This window comes from Triticum aestivum, chromosome 1A (assembly GCF_018294505.1).
Source record: "Triticum aestivum cultivar Chinese Spring chromosome 1A, IWGSC CS RefSeq v2.1, whole genome shotgun sequence".
Taxonomy (NCBI): Eukaryota; Viridiplantae; Streptophyta; class Magnoliopsida; order Poales; family Poaceae; genus Triticum; species Triticum aestivum.
Window position 1 is genome coordinate 448340578 of NC_057794.1, and position 22362 is coordinate 448362939.

Below are 22362 nucleotides of genomic sequence, written 5' to 3' on the forward strand. Positions count from 1 at the left end.
CCCAGTTACGTTGTGACGTTTCGTAGTACCCAAAGTGTTCCTCCGGTAAACGGGAGTTGCATAATCTCATAGTCATAGGAACATGTATAAGTCATGAAGAAAGCAATAGCAACATACTAAACGATCGGGTGCTAAGCTAATGGAATGGGTCATGTCGATCAGATCATTCTACTAATGATGTGACCTCGTTAATCAAATAACAACTCATTGTTCATGGTTAGGAAACATAACCATCTTTGATTAACGAGCTAGTCAAGTAGAGGCATACTAGTGACACTTTGTTTGTCTATGTATTCACACATGTATTATGTTTCCGGTAAATACAATTCTAGCATGAATAATAAACATTTATCATGATTATAAGGAAATAAATAATAACTTTATTATTGCCTCTAGGGCATATTTCCTTCAGTGCTGATGATTATAAGGAAATAAATAATAACTTTATTATCTCCATCATAGCATCGTTGTCGTCTCGCCAATCTTATGCTTCCACGACTATCACTACCGTTTAGTAATAAAGTAAAGCATTACATCGCGATTGCATTGCATACAATAAAGCGACAACCATATGGCTCCTGCCAGTTGCCGATAACTTGGTTACAAAACATGATCATCTCATACAATAAAATTTAGCATCATGTCTTAACCATATCACATCACAACATGCCCTGCAAAAACAAGTTAGACGTCCTCTACTTTGTTGTTGCAAGTTTTACGTGGCTGCTACGGGCTTAGCAAGAACCCTTCTTACCTACGCATCAAAACCACAACGATAGTTTGTCAAGTTGGTGTTGTTTTAACCTTCACAAGGACCGGGCGTAGCCACTCTCGATTCAACTAAAGCTGGAGAAACTGACACCCGCCAGCCACCTGTGTGCAAAGCACGTCGGTAGAACCAGTCTCGCGTAAGCATACACGTAATGTCGGTCCGGGCCGCTTCATCCAACAATACCGCCGAACCAAAGTATGACATGCTGGTAAGCAGTATGACTTATATCGCCCACAACTCACTTGTGTTCTACTCGTGCATATAACATCAACGCATAAAACCTGGCTCGGATGCCACTGTTGGCGGAACGTAGTAATTTCAAAAAAATTCCTACGCACATGCAAGATCATGGTGATGCATAGCAACAAGAGGGGAGAGTGTTGTCTACGTACCCTCGTAGACCGGCAATGGAAGCGTTGACACAATGTAGAGGAAGTAGTCGTACGTTTTCCCGATCCGACTGATCCAAGTACCGAACGTACGGCGCCTCCGAGTTATGCACACATTCAACTCGGTGACGTCCCTCGAGCTCCGATCCAGCCGAGTGTTGAGGGAGAGTTTCGTCAGCACGATGGCGTGATGATGTTCTACCGACGCAGGGCTTCGCCTAAGCACTGCTACGATATGACCGAGGTGGAATATGGTGGAAGGGGGCACCACACACGGCTAAGGAACGATCACGAAGATCAACTTGTGTGTCATGGGGTGCCCCCATGCCCCCGTATATAAAGGAGGGAGGGGGAGGTGCGGCCGGCCCCTAGGGGTGTGCCTGGAGGAGTCCTACTCCCACCGGGAGTAGGACTCCCCCCTCTTGCCTTGTTGGAGAAGGAAAGGGGAAGGGGAAAAGAGGAAAGGGGGGCGTCGCCCCCCCTTCCTTGTCCTATTCGGACTAGGGGGGAGGGGGCGCGCGGCCTGCCCTGGCCAGCCCTCCTCTTCTCCCTTAGGGCCCATGTAGGCCCATTAACCCCCAGGGGGGTTCCGGTAACCCCCCGGTACTCCGGTAAAATCCCGATTTCACCCGGAATGATTCTGATATCCAAATATAGGCTTCCAATATATCAATCTTTATGTCTCGACCATTTCGAGACTCCTCGTCATGTCCGTGATCACATCCGGGACTCCGAACAACCTTCGGTACATCAAAACACAAAAACCCTAATTACGATCGTCACTAAACTTTAAGCGTGCGGACCCTACGGGTTCGAGAACTATGTAGACATGACTGAGACACGTCTCCGGTCAATAACCAATAGCGGAACCTGGATGCTCATATTGGCTCCTACATATTCTACGAAGATCTTTATCGGTCAGACCGTATAACAACATATGTTGTTCCCTTTGTCATCGATATGTTACTTGCCCGAGATTCGATCGTTGGTATTCCAATACCTAGTTCAATCTCGTTACCGGAAAGTCTCTTTACTCGTTCCGTAATACATCATTCCGCAACTAACTCATTAGTTGCAATGCTTGCAAGGCTTAAGTGATGTGCATTACCGAGAGGGCCCAGAGATACCTCTCCGACAATCGGAGTGACAAATCCTAATCTCGAAATACGCCAACCCAACAAGTACCTTCGGAGACACCTGTAGAGCACCTTTGTAATCACCCGGTTACGTTGTGACGTTTGGTAGCACACAAAGTGTTCCTCTGGTAAACGGGAGTTGCATAATCTCATAGTCATAGGAACATGTATAAGTTATGAAGAAAGCAATAGCAACAAACTAAACGATCAAGTGCTAAGCTAACGGAATGGGTCAAGTCAATCACATCATTCTCCTAATGATGTGATCCCGTTAATCAAATGACAACTCATGTCTATGGCTAGAAAACATAACCATCTTTGATCAACGAGCTAGTCAAGTAGAGGCATACTAGTGACACTTTGTTTGTCTATGTATTCACACATGTATTATGTTTTTGGTTAATACAATTCTAGCATGAATAATAAACATTTATCATGATATAAGGAAATAAATAATAACTTTATTATTGCCTCTAGGGCATATTTCCTTCAAAAACCACACCGAAGAGGGCAAGAATTAGCATTTCCATTGATGCAGACGGCTGGAGTAAGAAAATCTTCACACTAGGACGAATGGTGCCAAAATTGCAAAAGAGAGGAAGAAGCATGGTGGCACCGACACGACACTTACAAATAGGAGCTTCGTGCTATGGCCGAGAGCAAGAAATCCTTGGTGGCCGAACAAACAGAAGAGAAGGCGGCGAGGTGGAATGAACTCAAGTTCATGGAGGATGAGAAGTAGATAGCAAAGATGGCGGCTCAAGCAAGGAAGATGGATGTGGAGGAGTGTATAATTCCACTTGAGCAAGAGAGGCTTGCAAAAGAGAAGATGGCCGAATAGCATGCTATCATGTTCATGGACCCGAGCTCAATGGATGCCACGACAAGGAAATATTGGTTACTCAGTAACGGTAAGACTTTGGCCCAATCGGAGGTCGGCCGTGATGCTGATGGTGGCGGCCGTGTTGACGGTGGTGGCGATGGTGAGCATGGGAGCGATTGAGTTCGTGAAGTATAAACTGATAGGGCTTGGTCCACGACATAAGACATGCCATGTGGGAGCATAAGTTGGGAAGCACAAGTTACTGCTGGATGGGAACACGAGATAGTTCAAGTTGGAAGCATGGGTTAGTACTAGCTGAAGCACACATTCGCTCAAAAACGTTCGTCGATACCTATTAACATGAGATTCAGCTTTGAAGATCTCGACAGGAGAAACATAACAACAAAAACGTTTTGTGATTCGGACATACAGTTCAAGAGATAAATAAATTTTAAAAAAATAATAAATAGTAAAAGCACAAACAACCCACACGTGCTCCCATACTTGATAAAGAAACGTATAAACTTCGCAACAAGTGACGCATATACAGTCCACTACTTGTCACCATCAGAGAAGGTGAGAATGACCTTTGCTAATGATACCCTTTAACTAGTGATTAAAAAGAGAGTAATGCTACACCACGTAAACTAACATATGGTTTTTACGTAAAAGAGGACGTGGAAACAAGGGATTTGTTCGATGGGGATGGAAGGGCCCATCCCCTTGAAAATCAGGGGGGAGAAGAAAAGTAGTTAGGAAGATTACGTAGGCTTAAGTAGCTTTTATGTAGATGTAGGATTATTGTTAAAAAGACTACCAAAAACTAAAAGAACAAACTACTCCGATATTTAATGGGTTGGAGCACAAAATTCTTGGGCCAAAACATCTATAACCCTCAAAAAAAAGTCTATAACCCGCCGTGAAACAGAGAAAAGACAACAACTACCAAAAACTTAGAAAAAATGTCCTCACGAATCTCTGTGCATAAGATTTCACGACTATAGCATCGATTAAGCTATACTTACCTCTCAATCAACCAGAAATAGTAAACCTGATTCTAAACAGGATACTAACTGTTAGGCCAACAACAGAAATTACTGCTCCCTCTGTAAACTATCTAATGTTCTAAAATGTATTATATTAATTTATAGAGAGAGTATTTTATTTCCCTGGCACTATGCATGCATGTATCTGAATTAAATGGACTGAGCTTTAGTCCAAATAGAACGAGCAAAGGAGAAAAGGTGTACAACTCTATTGAATAAAAAAAAGGTCAATCACGAAAGTCAAACGTCCACGTATACTTTTATATTTTAGTTCTGCGGATCAAAGAGGCTCTTATCCATTACGAGTTTACATGTCATCTGCTTTATATGATCATACATTGGAGAAAACATCACCTGGTTAACTGGTTTTGATGATGAAACTATGATCCCATAGGATTCAGAACGTATGACACTTCAGTCTTGTGTTTGTAGCTATCATATCATCGGAAATCCTGCGCAACAGAGCCCGTTAGTTTAGATTGCACATGATATATCAATTCTTCTAAAATGTGCAACCCAGCAGATATCCTCTTGCGCACTCAACTATAGTCACATAAGCCCATAAGATAAATTCACATCGACTATATAAACCACTCATAATATAGCAAGTTACTCATCATGAACGCCTGAATATACAGTAACTTATTATAAACATCCACAGAACTACAGTCACATGCAGTAAGGCGGGAAACACCTGCCAAACTTTTTGTGCATCATATTTCTGCTTCAAACAGTTCTGCTGTTAAAAGGATGAAGCACAAATGTCAAACGAGAGCACAGAAACAACATAGTCACAAATACGCAGAACATGTTGCGCGTATACAATGTCACCGGAAAAGTTTTTCCTTCCGGATTGCTTTGTTCAAGCGTCCACCTCCGCGATGAACAACTTATAATATACTGAAAGATAAGGAAAATATGAAACCACGACTACCTCTAGCCGCGAGAAATTTCTTGCAAAGTACAGGTAGTATACATAGGTACAAATATACAGTGCTTTTTCTATAACAAATTTCCCTCACGAAGTACAAACAGTTCTGCTTCTGAAAGGATGAACTGCAACTGCTCAGCGGAAGAGCAAAAACAACCCAGTAATCACATAAACAAAGGACGTATACACGTATGCACCATCTAAGGATAGGCTGTTTCGTTACCTTCTCCGAAGGTGTAATGAAATACTACTACATATGCACTTGGCTTGGCATCCATTTTATATGTACATCACAGCTAGAGTTCCTTTTCATTTTCTATTGTTTCGTCAAACTGTGTCGAGTATCCCTTGTGACCCAAGATTGCACATGATATCGGAAGATTACAGGACACGCGAAGTATCTGCACACTCGATTTAACCGGATTCACAAGTATCTTGCTCGGAGCGAGTCCTGGACCATCTCGCGACCTGGCCGTCCCATGATGAACTGACAAGCATTGGATCGGACGGATGCCAGCTGCAGTCTCGAACTGCCAAATGATGATGTCCTTGCAGTTTGGCAACTTGCGACCCACTTACCTGAACATGGGAACAAGGATAATAAAATATGTTGGAAGAGCCTTTGCAAATCATGAAAAGTAAAACGAACTAGTAGTTCAATTTGGTTGTGACTATTCATGTATGGTCGCACGGCGAAGGCACCTCACTGAAAGATCTATGTTATCCAAGAGTGACTAAAAGCTACTCCCTCCGTATCAAAATGTAAGACGTTTTTTGACACTATAATAGTTTCAACAAATGTCTTATATTTTGATACGGAGGGAGTACCTAGGTGTGAAGTGTCACATTTCTAATTCAAGAGGCATGTCTACACCGTGCGTCTATGTATGAGATCCATACACGCAGTCACGTAGTAATGTTGTCATATGGTACTCTGGTTGTAGAACAATAAAAAATTGCCACTGGATTAACATGAAAAAGTGGAACTCTGTTCGAACAGGGAAGAGAACAAGTAAAAGGAAATGCATCCAAGGAATTGTACTTCAAGTATGTTCTCCAACACTTTCTAAAGCCGTAGACTGTGCAATAAATGGTACTTCAAGTATCTTCTCCATCACTTTTTACAGCTGCAGAATGTGTGCAATCAACCTTCTAAAATTTTGATTAAGAAAATGGACATAAAAGCGTCCAGAATTGTCACATGAAATCATCCTAAATTTCTCAACAAGAGTACTTTCACGTCATTATGTTTACAGAAATTGTAACATATATTTAGAGAAGAAAGTATATACAGGAGACGTGTTGATGTGCAAAATGGCAAGTAAAAGGATGCAGATAGTAGTAGTAGTAGTAGTAGTAGTACAACAAGAACAAAAGAACTCGAATGGGCTGGCATGTTGAATAGAGACATACCACATCATAGATGCAGACACTAGCATCATAAGATCCTGTATATATGTACTTCTGTCCTGTGCTGTACGAAGCAGAGGGTATTAGCCTATCAGCACATATCCACTACATTAATCTGAAAAATAATAATGATGCCAAGTTCCTGAGCAGTCACAGTATGTACCTATATGTGGGAGAAAAATAGCAGCGAATTAATGTACGGAGAACTGAATGGCCCCGGTATGTAGCTACTGACTGGTCATGTGGATGCTTTTGTTGCTTGTACTGTTGTGGATATCTTGAATATCTGTAGTCCCAGGCAGGGACTCTGTTTTCGGAACTGTATCAAACAATAAGATTAGTATAGCTCTGCAGTAAGCCAATATGTCCAAATCCGAGCAACAAAAAAGTGGATTAAGCAGACTGCCTGTTGCTTAAGACATACCCATCAGCATTGGATGTCATTTTCCGGATGTCCCACATCTTAATAGCTTGATCTTTTCCATTTGATATGAAACATCTACCATCTCCACGGCTGTCAATATGAGTAATGCCATGCAGATGTCCAGTCAAAACCCCAGCCGCTTCCCCTGTGGACAAACAACGTCTGTCCCAGACCTGAAGACAGGCTACCAGGATCACATACCACAAAGTTTCTAAGATGAAAAAAAGTTAAGAATAATTTTTTATTCGTGTTCCAGAGGAAACCTCAAACTTAGCTAACACAAAGGTTGTCACCTAATTCAAAACCACATAGGAATTCTTGACAAATGAATTATAGGTGCTTGTCCGGTTGTCCACTATTAAAATATAAACATATATGATGCCTAGGGTAAAAGGCATGTAGTAATCTCTAATTGATGATTTACTAGGTACCTGCTTCTCCGGTACTCAAGGTAACAAAAAGAATGGTGCAACCATTTTTTAAACTACACGTTTGGCAGCTCAATAACAGGATTGTATCGGTGCGATACCGGCAACCCCCTAAGAAATATAAACAAAATTCCCAGAAAGATAAGAAAAATTGAATGCTTAACTAATGCTATTGCAACATCAGAACTAGCAAGAATTCAATTTGATTACTTCTTTATTTGAGAATTAAGAATCAGGACAGCGGTACTGTGAAAAATGGTTTGTAGGTAGGTAATGATACTGGAGTAGAGTAACAAAAAATATAAGTTAGGATAATGACGTCCAACATGTTCTGTCGAACCATCTCATTTTATTTATGCACTAGTCAAAGCATATTTACAGGTATAAAAAAAGGCCATGAAAAAAATGCTAAGGAATATTAGCTGGCACATCATTAGCTTCATGGCATGCAATCTTTTATTTCTTTATATTTTTAGAAATCATGACAAGTGATCTGCTACTCTACTGGAAACAAAAATATCCAAGCACGTTCAGTCATTCAGCAATATGGAGGGTGCAACATAAAATGCCTTCACACTTTATATGTTCAGATACGATCAGGAAATATGAGAATAGCAATTCAGTCAAATACGTTAATACAGAAGAAATTACATAATGTTGCCAGGAAAAAGAAATCACGTAAAAATAATTTATAACAGTATGCTACCTTGCACAAGTTATCATCGCTTCCAGAATAAAGTAGGTTACCAGATTCATCAGCAAATGCTACTGTGTTGACATCAGACTGAAATGTAAAAAAGAAAATCAATTATACTATCAACTAACATATCAAATATTTATTACACAAAGATTTCTGAGATGCAAACAATCCAAGGAAATAAGCAAGGATTCAATTGCATTGCTGCTATGACAATCTATATGCATCTCAAACTGTTCAATCTAAACTGCCAAAACGTCTTATCTTTAGAAACAGAGGTAATATTAAGTTTTCAGGCTAGCTAAAATATCCTATACATGCCTAGTTTATTTTTCGAACAAGTATTAGGAGAGTTTGTTTTTCAGAACAAAGAGCAAAACAGAGTATGACTTTGCCCAACAAACAGTAGAGCAAGATGTTAAGGCTGCAAATTTTCATCTGCTCCTGATAACCCAACATGATACTTCCAAAATATATACTGTTGCCACTGGATTGCAAAAATAAATAAATAAATTTATCAAGTCATTATTAAAAATCCAATATGGATAAATTCCCGACTGGAGGAGAGAACTTCCTAGCTTTTTATACATGAATCATAGTAAAAAAAAATCAATCAGTTGACTTAACCAAGTCAGTTTGGCATCAGCATCACAGCATAGTTTCTAGAACAAAATTTGTGAGCACACGGGTGTTGCATTTAAAAGAGCAATGCCAATGGTTTAGTTGTACGTTCTTTAAAGTTGGTAGGTAAAACCTCTTTAATAAAAAAATGGTAACAAAATATCATCAGAGACACATCAAAGGTACATAGTATGCTTGGTTAGGTGCAGCGACATGTCTTGTCGAAAATTGGGCAGACCATGGCAGACCCATATAAAAAGGTCAGAGATTAAATTAATGTCCGCCGATGGCTGGCAAATTTTGCAGCCCCGACAAGGAGTGCCATTTACACCTAAGAAATCAACCAAATGATAGTTTCCACACCTTCTGCCCACCAAATATTTTTTACTAATACCATTATCCATCTTCAGATTCAGCATAAATTTTTCTTTAGAGTTTAGATCAATTATCAGGGTATAACTACCTCAGTTGTCACCCATGCCCACTTCGTGGGAAATAAAAAAGAACAGACAGATAGATCATATCTGGACAAGTATGGATGAAGTTACTTGGCTGGTAAGATAGCACAACCAACTTAAGATCATTGGACTATTAATCACTTCCAGTGAGATAAGAAACCCAAAAAATGTGATCAGGCAAATATTTAAGAAGATACAACCCAAGAGAAAAAATAATGTCATACTGTATGGGCAGGCAAACGCAATGTCACTTTGTTTGCCTGAAGGTCATAGACATATATTGAATCATCATTACTGCCAGCAACAAGCTCCCGTCCATCAGTGGAAAATTTAACAGAAAAGAGTCCAAATGAATATCTAACATCTTCATGCTCTGAAAAATCTAATCCATCATGGATGTCCTGCAGAAAGATGTAAGCGGCATTAATAGTTTAACAGAAAAGTATTTGAAGTGCATATCAAGCATCTTTGTGCAGAGAACAATCAAATGCATGTGGATGTGCTACAGGACGATTAAGTAAATATTAAATCAGCTGTGGACCTGTTGAATCACAAAGTAAACTTAAAATGCCTGAAGTCATAAAGCAGTATATTTCCATAGTACTGAAGATATCAAAAAATTATAACCATAAAATAGGATAAGGGTGGCACTATCTCAACAGAGAAAAAATGCCATTTTTCCTGCAGAAGGGCAAATCTTGATGAGAACTCACAGTGACATTAGCATATGATTCTTTTGAAGCAGTGCCAACATTGACAATATGGATAATGGGTGCCAGACTAGAGTAGACCTGCAGATTGATACGTCATAAGAAAGTTCACAAATCCAACTTTGCATGCAAAAAGGGAAGATAAAGGGAACAGGTAACCGACGAAGTTAGGCTACACAATAATAATATACAGATAGAAAGAACTAGCATCCGTTTTTCCAATATGTTCCAATTTAGCACTGGTAACCAGAAAGATCAGATTCAAACTAAAGCTACCGGAGTTATCTTATCAATGTATTGACAATAGCTCAGATGAAACATCAAGTGCTGTTTCCCAACCCTCACAATGTTTCCACTACTAGTACAGTAAGTACTAAAAGCACACCCCCACTAGCCTTGTTCCCCAAATCAGATACCTTACAAAGTTCAGTTCATCCTCTTCGGTTCAAGGCAATTGCATGTCATGCATGCATTTCCTCTCAATAAGAATAATGAAAGAGATTGACTGCATGAATCGATAAAAGTTGTACCAGAGAACTACACATTTCCAAAACTGAGCCCATGCATACAGAGTTAGGGGGAAATTAAGATGAACCGAAAGAGAAGACAAAGATCTTACTAGTTAAGTTTTAGTTAACTTACGAGGAACCTTTGATCAGGTGATAACGCTGCATCACTAATTGTCCATCTCAAACTTCTAGCATGAATGTCCTTGTGTATTTCCCAACCTTTATCGACATCATATATTCTTATGTGGCTTCCCTGATAATGAAAACAAAAGGATGATTAGGAAACCGAAAATTCAGGAAATTGTACATGTGCTTACTAGAGCTTAGTAAAACGTTTACTATTGCATTAGAGCATAGCATACCTGAAAACCAGCAACAAAAAGAGAACCATCGGCAGAAAACTGTGAAACATAAGCTCGTGAATCCATCGTATCCACCGTCTCAGGACCATCCACTGGAAGATAATGACCAAGAACGAATGCACGATCAACCGGAGAGAACTTTCCATTTCCTGAAGAATTAACTTCCCTTCCACGTAACAACCTAGTTACTGAGACTCTATCCATGGACTTGCGGATGCTTTCACTAGGTCCTGATCTTAGTCGAGTCATATGGAAAATATCATTATGTAATTTTGAGAAATCATTATTCACTTCGACTGAACTAGATCCATCACTATTCTGCCCTTCAGGCTCACTGGATCCCTGTAGCCTACTCATGCCATAACCCATCCTTTTCAACTGCTATATGTATGTCAATTCTCCTTTCAAATGCTCATCGATATGTAGACTCCAAAGCTTGCTTCTGGAGACCGAAGAAGTTCCAAAAAATGAAAACAAAAAAGATGTGAGTGAGCAAGTAGGTAAAGCATACGCTGCATAAGAGTTATATATGCTTGACAAGAGAAAGATATGTTTACCCATGATTATGGAATGTGCTACGAGTAATTGAAAATAACAACCCAACCCAAAGAATAGGCCATCTGGTGAGTGAGATAAAGGAGGTGACGAAGGAGAGAGAGCTTTTATGTGTACATATTGGTCGTTTACAGAATAGGACTGCAGATCGTTTGGCTTATATGTCGAGAGTGGAACTCTGAACCGACTTGTGGTTGCAGGAGCCTCCAAATACTCTGATTAGCTTGATGGCAAGCGATTGTACAACTATTCCTACATAAGTAAAGCTCTTTTTTCACGCAAAAAAAAGTTTAATTGTTCCCTTTTTAAGAAAGGAGGTACTTAATTGTCAAACAGATCTAACTAAGTTTACCAACAGCTCAGCTTAGCATTACGCAGCTTGGAAGGATCATTTTAGCAATGTCCTATGAAGGAGGTATTCAGAGCTAGAAGTTGTAGCCAAAGCAACTGAGCGTGATACCATGAGTCTTATCACATAACTTATTCCGCACGTACATGTTCTCTGCTTGGTAAAAGCTATGATCACATAGTGAGCAAGAACAAACAATGAATCTTGCATCCATGGTATTTCCCTTGTTTCAGGCAGCTCTGAGCTACTCCTACCAATTTCGATAGTGCAAAATCAGCAAACTTCAACATATACTCTTCAGCACAAAATCAGCGAGGACTAAGCCGGCAACATCGCGCAAACACTGGCGCCGGCTTAGCATATATAGCAGGAGCGATGGCTGTTGATCTACTGCCGATCCTCGTCGCGCGCTTCTCCCGCAGCGCAACCACATCTCCTAATTCCTAAGCCCAATCACCCGGACAGAAACGACGGAGGAACTGGATGGACGGGGCTAACCGAGCAGGGACGGAGAGGGGCTGGTTTGGCCGGGAGGAGGATGCCGCGGAAGGAATCGAATCGAACCGGAGCGGAGCGGAATCGAGCTAGCTCACGGTCGTTGCTCACTGGGCGCCGCTTGGGAGTTGGGGCCTGCTCTTCTCCTCCTCCGTCGTGCTTGGCAGCGAGCAGATTTTTTGCCACCCGTTTTCTTGGAGCGGGTCCCACTAGCTGACCCTTTTTTTTTGGCTGACAACCACCGCTTGCCAACCGCCGACCCATTCCAGCCTTCAGGAACGGGCCGATCGGTGACCGTACGACCGGGGCTGCGTTGCTGGCCCGTGGGTCGCATTGGGGCACGGCTCATCTCTGGTTGCTCCATGTCCAGTTTGAGGCGTTTCCTATTTTGCCTAAAAAAATGAGGCGTTCCCTATTTAGCACTGGGAGCTTGGCGAAATCACTAGGACTCTTTGTAAAGGTCACTCCTACCTTTTCAGGCTGCAACAAATGACGCACATTATATGCGCGACTTGTTGCAATGCAGATGTTTTTCTTTTTTTTTCATAGATCTTATTTAAAATGTTTTCTCTTAAACATGCGTTTAAATCTTGAACTGTTTTCATTATTGAATTTTCGGCGTCAAGATTTTCAAAACTAGATCCAAGCTAATCGATTTTAATGAACTTTTTTCGCGCAAAAAACAGGACGAAAAACCAAACCGGAAGCATCTTTTTTTTTCCTTTCCGAAAGAGGTATGACTATGCCTCTCACGAAAACAAAAATATGTGCCTCCTCCAGAAGTAAACCCGTGCCTCTAGTGGAAGGCAAAAAAACAAAACACTATTTTTCGTTTCCGAGATGCACGGCCGTGCCTCTCGCGGAAGGAAAACGCGTTTTTTTTGTTTTCGAGAGGCACTTTCTTGCCTCTCGTGGAAGCAAATCCGTATCTCTCGTGGAGGCAAATTCGTGCCTCTCACATAAGGAAAAAACATGTTTTTTATTTCGTTTCCGAGGGGCACGACCATGCCTCTCATGGAAGGGAAAAAACATGATCTTTTTGTTTCCGAGAAGCTCGGCGGTGCATCTCATGGAAGCAAATCCATGCCTGTCATGGAAGTAAAAAAACTCATTTCTTTTTTTCCGTTTTCGAGAAGCTCAGTCGTGCCTCTCGTGGAAGTAAAGCCGTGCCTCACATGGAAGCAAAAAAACATATTTTTGCGTGCAAAAAAATAATTTCAAAATAAATTTTTTGAAAAGTTAAGAAAGACCGATGAAAACCCCAAAAGCCAAAAAACCCATCTAAAAGGCCGAAAACAGGTGCGAAATAATAAAAAAAAAATCAAAGAAAACGTCCACAACATGACATGTGGCGGCGGATGGGAGCACGCGAAGTGGCCCTTGGAAGGCTCCTGAAGGAGCGCTCCTTTGTTAGTTTCTCTGCTAATCGGCGCCATCAGCGCTGGTTACCAGATCTAGCGCCTGCTCATTTCCATAGTAGGTTGTAACTTTGAGCCCACTTGGTCGCTAACTATTTTCTCGACTTTTCGTTCGATCGCTGGTCAATGTGCCTTTTTGTTGGTTTCTTAGTTCAAGGTATAGTTGACTGGTCATGGTTGAACCCTTCGGTTGACTTTTTGAGGAAAAAGGTTCGTAAAAAATAAAAAAAAGCATAAAAAAATAATCAACAAATTTGAAGAAAATTCATTATTTCTTTTAAGTTCTTCAACTTTTAAGAAAGTTCACGAATTTGTAAAAAGTTCATCAAAATTGAAAAAAAGATCATCGATTTTGAAAAAAGTTCAGCGATTTTGAGAAAAGTTCATCGAGATTTTCAAAAAATTCATATAAATTGGGAAAAAAGTTCATCAATTTTAAAAAAACATCTAATTTGAAAAACAAATCATCAATTTTGAAAAAGGTTCATCAAATTTGATAAAAGTTCACTATATTTGAAAAAAGTTCATCCACTTTGAAAAAAAATCATCGAATTGAAAAATAGTTTGTGCATTTTGAGAAAAAGGAAAAAAAGAAAACTAGAAAGAAGAAAAGAAGGAAAGGATGTTAGTATTCACGTGAGGATCGGTGGCGGGTGGGTTAGTGCGTCCTACTTGAAAGCGGAAGGTCATCGGTTCAAGTCACGACACATCAATCATTACTCCCTTCGTTTCAAAATATAGTGCTTTCTCTATTCCCGTGCTTCAACTTTGATTATAAATTTATGGTCAAAAGTTAGACCTCGAAAGCGCGGACACACTATATTTTGAAATGGAGGAAGTAATTAGGAGCACTATTTGAAAACAAGTGGCACGTTCCCTCCGACTTTCTAAGTCTGCAACAAGTGACGCGTTGCATGTGCGCCACTTGTTGCAAACGGAAAGTTTTTTCTTTTTTTATATAGATTTGTTTATTCAAAACGTTTTATCTCTTAAATCGTGCGTCCAAATCTTGAACCGTTTTCACCGTTGGATTTCCCGCGTCGAGATCTTCAAAACTAGATCCCATGTTGATACATTTTGACAAACTTATTTTCTCACGTAAAAAATTGAATGAAAAAATCGAACCGGGAGCACGATTTTTTTCTTTCTAAAAGAGGTATGATTGTGCCTCTCGCGGAAGCAAACTTGTGCCTTCACGAGAAGTAAACCCGTACCTCTAACGGTCGAAGAAAACACTATTTTGTCGTTTTCGAGGTGAACGGATGTGCCTCTCGCAAAAGCAATCCGTGCCTCTCTCCGAAGGGAAAACACATTTTTCCGTTTTCAAGCGGCAGGGCCGTGCCTCTCGCAGAAGGGAAAAAAGGAAAAATGTATTTTTTTCGTTTTCCAAGAGGCACGTCTGTGCCTCTCACGGAAGTAAAAAGAAAAAGTAAATGTGTTTTTCTTTCGTTTCCGGAAAACTCGGCCATGCCTCTCGCGGAAGGAAAAAAAACCATTTTGTCATGTGAAAAAGAAATCAATTTCAAATTATTATTTTTGTCCAAAAACTAAGAATGACCGGTGAAAAATCAAAAAGCCAAAAAAATCCCTGGAAAAAACCATCTAAAAAGCTGAAAACACGTGCGGAAAAATATAAAAACAATATTCAGATGGGGTGCCCAAAGCGCGACACGTGGCGGTGGGTGAGAGCTGTTAGCCCACCTCAAGTGACGCTTGGGGAGGCTCCTGAAGGAGCGCTCCTTCGTTAGGTTCTCCCCTAAGCGGCGCCTTCGGCGCCGATTAAGAGATCTGGCACCTACACAGTTCCATAGTGGGTTATAACTTTGAGGCCCAGTTGGTCGCTAACTATTTTCTCGACTGTTTCGTTCGATCACTGTTTGCCATACTGTTTCGCTGGTTTTCCGGTTCGTGGTATGGTTGACTGGTCACGGTTGAACCCTTCGGTTGTATTTTTGAAAAAAGATTTGTAAAAAATGCATAAAATCGAAAAAAATTCATCGAATTTGAAGAAAAAATCGTAAATGATTAAAAAGTTCATCAATTTTGAAGAAAGTTCACAATTTTGAAAAAAGTTCATCAAAAATGGAAAAAGGTTCACCAATTTTGAAAAAAGTTCATTATTTTTTCAAAAAAATCATCTAAATTGAAAAAGTTCACCAATTTTGAAAAAAGTTCATCTAATTTGGAAAAAGCTCATCGTATTTAAAAAAGTTCATCTAAATTTGAAAAGGTTCATCAAATTTGAAAAAAAGTTAATCAAACTTGAAAATAGTTTATGCATTTTGAGAAAAAAGAAAAAAGAAAACTAGAAAGAAAAAGGAGGAAAGGGTGTTATTATTCACGTGAGGATCGATGGGGGTTGGTTAGTGCATCCTACTTGAAAGCCGGAGGTCTTTCTCAAAAAAAAAAAACTTGAAAGCCGGAGGTCACTGATTCGAGTCGCAACACAACAACATTTTTTGTGCGTTTGGGAAAAACAGAAGGAAAAAGGACTTAGATGGGTTAGCCCAACACGGAGGCACTTCAGGCGCCCATTTACAAAATACACAGTGACAGGCCGACCTGCAATGCAAGTTTCACTCGCATTAGCCTACCGGGACAGACCCCACGTTGTCATAATATATTTCCTTTTCGTCTTTCATACTTTTGGTAGGCGTTTTTTTTTCTTTTTCGTTGTGTATTTTTTGTAGACCGGTTTTTGTTTTGGTTTTCCTTTCTTTTTTCATCTTTTTTCCCTTTTTCTTTTTATGCACAAACTTTTTTTGAAATTGGTGCAATTTTCTGAAATTCAATGAACTTTTTTTCAAATTCAATGAATTTATTTTTTCAAAGCAATGAACTTATTTTTCAAATTCGAGAACCTTTATGGAAAATCGATAAACTTTTTAGAAAAATTGTGAACTTTTATGAATTCAATTTTTTTCAAATTCAATGAACTTTTTTCAAATTCGACAAACTTTTCTCCCATGTGGATTTTTTTTTCAAAATCAGTGAGCTTTTTAAAATTTGATGTCGTTTTTCAAATTTGATGAAATTTTTCCAAAGCATGAACTTTTTTCAAAATTTAATGAACTTTTCTTCATAACAAAATCAACCTTTTCCAAATTATATTTAAATAACTCAAAAATCTAAGCGACGCAGCTATGTTGGTTCTAAAAATGTTCTCGTTGCTATTAGCCAGTAGAGGTCACAGTCTCTAATGGTCAGGTAAGCAAATCTAAGGATGTAGCGGCGCAAGTTTGAATCTGCAAGAGAAAGAGCATAGCTCGAGTGGCTAGAGGAGCATGTCTATGCCCTCGCCCAACTGGGTTCGAGTCCTGGCCTCCCAAGGCTATCATTTCTTCTAAGATAAGATGTTGACTCCAGATATTAGTATCCTCGAGTTTGCTTTTTTCTTAGTTCGAATCTGCACGCAACACTTTTTATGTTTTTTTGCTATATAACACAATGCGCTGTACGTTTCTGGGCCGGCACACTATGCGTGCAGTGGGCGTCGGTTGGCTAGTGTGGCGCTGTAGGCACCAAATAGGAGCACCCCTAGTTTGATACATGGGATCTGAGAACTTTTTTCCCGCGTGATGGGGTCTGAGAGCTAGGCGCAGTGCACTCCGCGTCAAAAAAACACGGAAACATGCAGCCCCTTTTGGTCCATCCATGCGCGGGGCGGGGTGGGAAGGCGGATTCTATACAGCGTGTAGGTCGCCCGCGAACGAACCCGTGTGCACCCCCCTCACGCACTGGGCGTTCGCATGGGCCGAACCACTTTCATTTTTTTATTTCGTTTTATCCTTTTGTTTTTAATGTTTTTTCTTTTTCTTTTCCATTTTAATTTCTCCTTTTCTTCTTACTTATTCACTTTTCACTTTTCCATTTTATCCTTTTTCTTTTCCATTTTTGTGTTCACCGAATTCCAAAAATATTCATCAATGCAAACAAATGTACTACAATTCAAAAACTGTTCACGGAATTCAACTTTTTGTTCATTGGATTTAGAAAATGTTCATCAAAATTTAAAAATATGTTTATCTACATCCAATTTGAAATTCGTTCTTAATTTTTAAAAATGCTCATCAAATTGAAATTTTGTTCATTGAATTCAAAATCTGTTCATCCATGTATCAGAAAAAAGTTCTTGAACACATTTTTTGTTAAAATGTTTATCATTATTAAAAGAATGCTCATAAAAAATTCTTCATCAAAATAGAAAAAGTTTATAAAATTGCTGTTTTTTTAAATCGCAAACATTTTCTGAATTCAAGAACTTTTCGTGAATTATGTGGACATTTTTTTTATCCGTGAAACCTTTTTTCGAAATCACAAAATATGGGGGCACCTCGCATCCCACATGGGCCGGCGCAGAAGGCGTTCAGGATTACAAAAAAATAATTACCAAATAGGAGCACCCAGCCGGGACGCCCCAAGTTGTTTTCTTTTCATTTTTTCGTCTTCTTTAAAACAATTCGAGATTACAAGCAAAAATAAATTTCATGAAAATGTATTGCGAAAAACTCATTCAAAAATCCTAAAATGTTCGTAGATTCAAAAATATATTCTTGATTCTGAAAAAATGTTTGCATATTCAAAATAACACGAGTTTGAAAAAAAATCAGAAATCGAGATATTTCCTGATTTAAAAAAATGATTGCGTATTCACAAAATGGTCATCAATTTTTTAAAAATAACAATTCGTGAATTGCAAATAATTTCATCGATTCAAAAAATATTCGTTGATTAAAAAAATATTCGTCAACAATTTATTTTTCTTGAATTTCAGAAAATAATTCCAAATTTTCAAAAAACTATCTTCGATTGAAAATGTTCACGAGTTTCAAAAATTCACAATTTCAAATAATGTTCAAGAATTTGTAAAAAATGTTGTTGAAATCGGAAAATATTCATGATTTACCAGTGACCTAAGCGCTAAATAGGGTTGGCCATGGGGGGCATGTGTATTTTTAGAGACCTCCTAGTTCATGAACGTCTTGGATTAGATGAAGCTAACGCAAATGGGTGGGCCCACTTTGCTGATGAGCTGTTTTTAATTATTATTTTCTTCATTTTTTAAAAGAACACTGCTATTCTTAGGAGCTAGATATTTTAAATTTTTATTAAAATAGAAAAATATATCTTAAAGAAAACTGCCAGGTATGTGTTTTATACTCCCTTCCTCCGAATATATAGGGCCTAATACCTCTTTTGAAGTTCGCTTTGAGCATTGATAATATTAAAAACATATGAGATGTATGATATAATAGTTGTATCATTAGAAACTTCTTTCGCATGAAAAATTTGATGGTATGCTTTATGTAACATGCAAGCCATAAATTATTGCTTTAACCCACGGTCAAAAGTAACCTTCAAAAGCGCATTAGGCACTATATATTTGGATGGAGGGAGTACAAATGTTCACTATATGTTAAATAAATTCACCTTGTATTAAAAGTTATTCAGCGTGTATTAAAAAATGTTCATCATAAAATAAAAAATGTATATTAAAAATGTTCAATGTATATTATAGAAAAAGTTCATCGTGTATTTAAAAATGTTCACCGTATACTAGAAAAGTTCACTTTCTATTTGATAGAAAAGTTCATCATATATTTGAATAAATTTCACCAAATATTGCAAAACTCATAAAAAAGTTATTTAAAAAGAAAACCCAAAATCTAAAAAGAGAAAACGAAGAAGCAGAACATCTGTTACGTGGGTCTACCCGTCTAGAGGAGTCTTTAGCGAAGCCTCAAGTCTGAGGGACGTTCATATAGGATTGGCCTTTTTTAGCTATACAAGAATTCCTTAACAACAACAAAATGCACAGGGAACTATAGAGGCTCAAGCTTATTGAGAGTTTAGCCATTCTTTTTTCAGAAACACAATACAAACGCGGACACTAAGAAGGAAGTACATACATTCATCCCCGACGGCTCGGGAACCATAGTACCCTGTATAAGGTGGTGAACAAGGCCGGATGTACAGGAAGTGGGTTATCTAGGTTCAGACCCTCATAGTGGGGCAACACCTGTAAGGGATTGCAACAAAAGCAAAAAAATTGTCTTGCGCACCAGCACAGGACCACTATGAAGATGCATATAAGGTTTGATATAATCATTACCAACTCGTAGCGCGGCGGAAAAAGAGTTGGTGAAGATCGTTGGGGCATATTCCCGTAGGTAGGATTTACAGCCTCCCAACTGCGGAAGTTTTCTCCCTCTAACAGTCCCTTGGACAGAACCCCAGACAATCCCTCGAACATAAGATCAAATGATCTCAAACCAGATTGCACACATACGGTGTCACATATCCAGCGACACTTAGCCGTCTAGACCTAATCGCTACCGGAGACTAGACAACCTTTTGCCACTACGAAACTATTTCATAGAGAGAGGGGGGGGCAAATCATTGCATGTCATTTGTGTCAGAACTTGAGACGGGTTGGAGAGCACCTCTACCCCTCTATTTATAGTGGAGGAAGGGGTGGGGAAGGCATGAGGATTGTTGCCCAAAAAGGGGACCCCCTCACTACTGCAGGATGCTGCTAACGCGACACTACGATCAGAGACTCTTTGACGAAACTGTGCGCGATGCATTAATCAAACAGTGATGTAAAATAATCATCAAAAAAATGCAAAACGTTTGCGATGGTAGAGCCATCAAACATGGTTCTGATTTTAGTTGTGTGTGCAATGCAGGGCATACGGTTCGGTTCAATTAACTTTTTGCAATGAGGAAGAAGAACAGAAACGGGTAGCCAGATGAAGGCGTGCGCGATATACGGCATACGGTTCATTCGGATTAACTGTTTATGATGAGGCAGAACAAAAGAAATGGGCAGCCAGATGAAGGTGTGTGCGGTTGAGGGCATATGCTTCAGAAGGATTACTGTTTGCGACTAGGCAGCACAATAGAAATGGTCAGCCAAATCAAAGTGTCTGCGATTGACGGCATACACTTCACATAGATGAGTTGTTTGCAATTAGCCACAACAAACAAAAACAGTTAGACAGATTAACGTGTGTGCGCTAGACGAGCACACGTTCTAATTAAAAGAAGCATGCGCAATGGTAATAAGGAGCGCGCATGGTTGTTGTAACAAGACGTGTGCTGACATTGCATATTGCGGTGCACCCTATGGTGCAAACGTCACGTACGCAGCCGAGAAAGCGTGCCCACGTTACGTCATCCGGAAATAGTGCTGCATTTAGAAATTATAGAACCGTCAATAAATTTTGAGCCTGCTCCCGTCACATTTCAAATTACGACCATGCTATATTTAATTGCAAACCTATTCACACCAATCAAAACCTAAACGGTTTCCCATTTAGGAGCTTATTAGTACTCGGTTATAAATACCACTATTCAAGATGACTGCACATTCCTCCTCAATTCCCCATCCACAAAAACAAACAAGTTATTCATCGTCGTTCCCTTCCGTCTGCCATGGCCAGCGTGAGTTCTGGTTCGAAAGATTGCCACCAGGGAGAGGCGAGCATGGAAGCACAAGCACGAGAGATGTCCCGCCTCGCCACGAAAGTAGCCGACATGTCCGCGGCGCGGCCGTAGCAGCACAGAGGTCCCGTCGTGCCGCCGAAGCAGCACGGAGGTCCCGCCGGGCTGTCGATGCAGCAGACTGGTCCGGCCGCGCTGTAGAAGCAACAGAGATGTCCCGCCGCGCCGTGAATGCAGTAGAGATGTCCTTCCGCGTCGCGGCGGCCTGGTAAAATGTCTCGCTGGCAGGTGAGGACTCTTACAGGCGCATGCATGCAATCATTCATAGCCAGATGGATCATATCTCCAGCTAGGCGAGGCTGCAGGACGACATGAAAGCCTCGTTTGAATAGGCTACCAGCATCGTCCGACAACTAAGGGAGGGCAATGCGAAGCTCCGGGCCGAGCGCGACCTGCTGAGGGCGAATATCGTCGGAAGTGCGGAGCAGCAGGAGGAGACCACTACCATGTTGAAGAGGACTAGCATCATCATTGAGAAACTTATGGAGGAGAATGCCATGCTCCGCATCAAGCGCAAAAGGCTGGTGGAGGAATACGTGGATGTTCTCAAGCAGCGTCTTGAGGACACAAAAGAGCTCGTCGCCGCTCGCTACGGAGACTAGTTCCCGCGGCCTGTAGCAACGCATCAAGAAAGTAGAGATCACCGAGCCAGATCGTTATCTTCCTTCTTCTTTTTCCCTTGTGTATTTTGGGCGTTGCCGCATGTGACTTTTTTAATTATCTTCCTAAATATGTAAGACAATTATTATCCACTATCATCATCCTTATATTCATCAGTCTTGCTAAGTCGCAGTCGATACTATATAGGTCTGTCGGATCTTACATCAAGATCCGTGCAAAATTTTCTTTTCAGATTTTCTTTTTTCTCTCTTAAATCTTAGTAGAGTGAGACATAGCCACGCTGTGAAACAGGGGCTCAGGCGCCATTAATGGAGACGTTGGGAGGAAGGTGGGCGGTGGATAGAGGTCAAAGGGCTCTCCTCCCAATGAGCACACGCAATGGGTCTGATCACACGTCTCCCGTACTCAAATAGCTACCCCACACGGCACCTTCTAGCCAATAAAAAAAGGAGACGCGTGGCGGCATGTAATTGGTAAGTAGAACGCCCACGATTTCAATAATACTTGTGTTTCCGATTTGTAATGTGACAGCACTTGTTCCAAAATGACTTTGTTGATTGTTAATATGTGCCTTCACAAATCAGATAGAAAAATTACCACAGCATGTTGGTGCCATGTCATGACATCACGCCAAGTTTCATGATTTCCAGGCGAGTTTTGGATTTACGGGAATTTTAAAACTAAGTTTCTCAATGTTTCCGG

The 22362-nt window shown here is 40.1% G+C and overlaps 1 protein-coding gene across 1 annotated transcript; it reads right to left on the bottom strand.

The window, feature by feature from the left end:
* Positions 1-5083: 5083 nt before the first annotated feature.
* LOC123055329 (LEC14B protein) lies at positions 5084-12318 on the bottom strand. The gene is made up of 10 exons (XM_044479330.1): positions 12119-12318; positions 10717-11158; positions 10488-10607; positions 9849-9926; positions 9360-9536; positions 8066-8143; positions 6932-7104; positions 6671-6826; positions 6511-6571; positions 5084-5676 (listed from the first exon to the last, which is right to left on the bottom strand). The coding sequence occupies exons 2-10, from the start codon at positions 11083-11085 to the stop codon at positions 5512-5514; spliced, it is 1377 nt and encodes a 458-aa protein (XP_044335265.1). The 5' UTR covers positions 11086-11158; positions 12119-12318; the 3' UTR covers positions 5084-5511.
* Positions 12319-22362: the final 10044 nt, after the last annotated feature.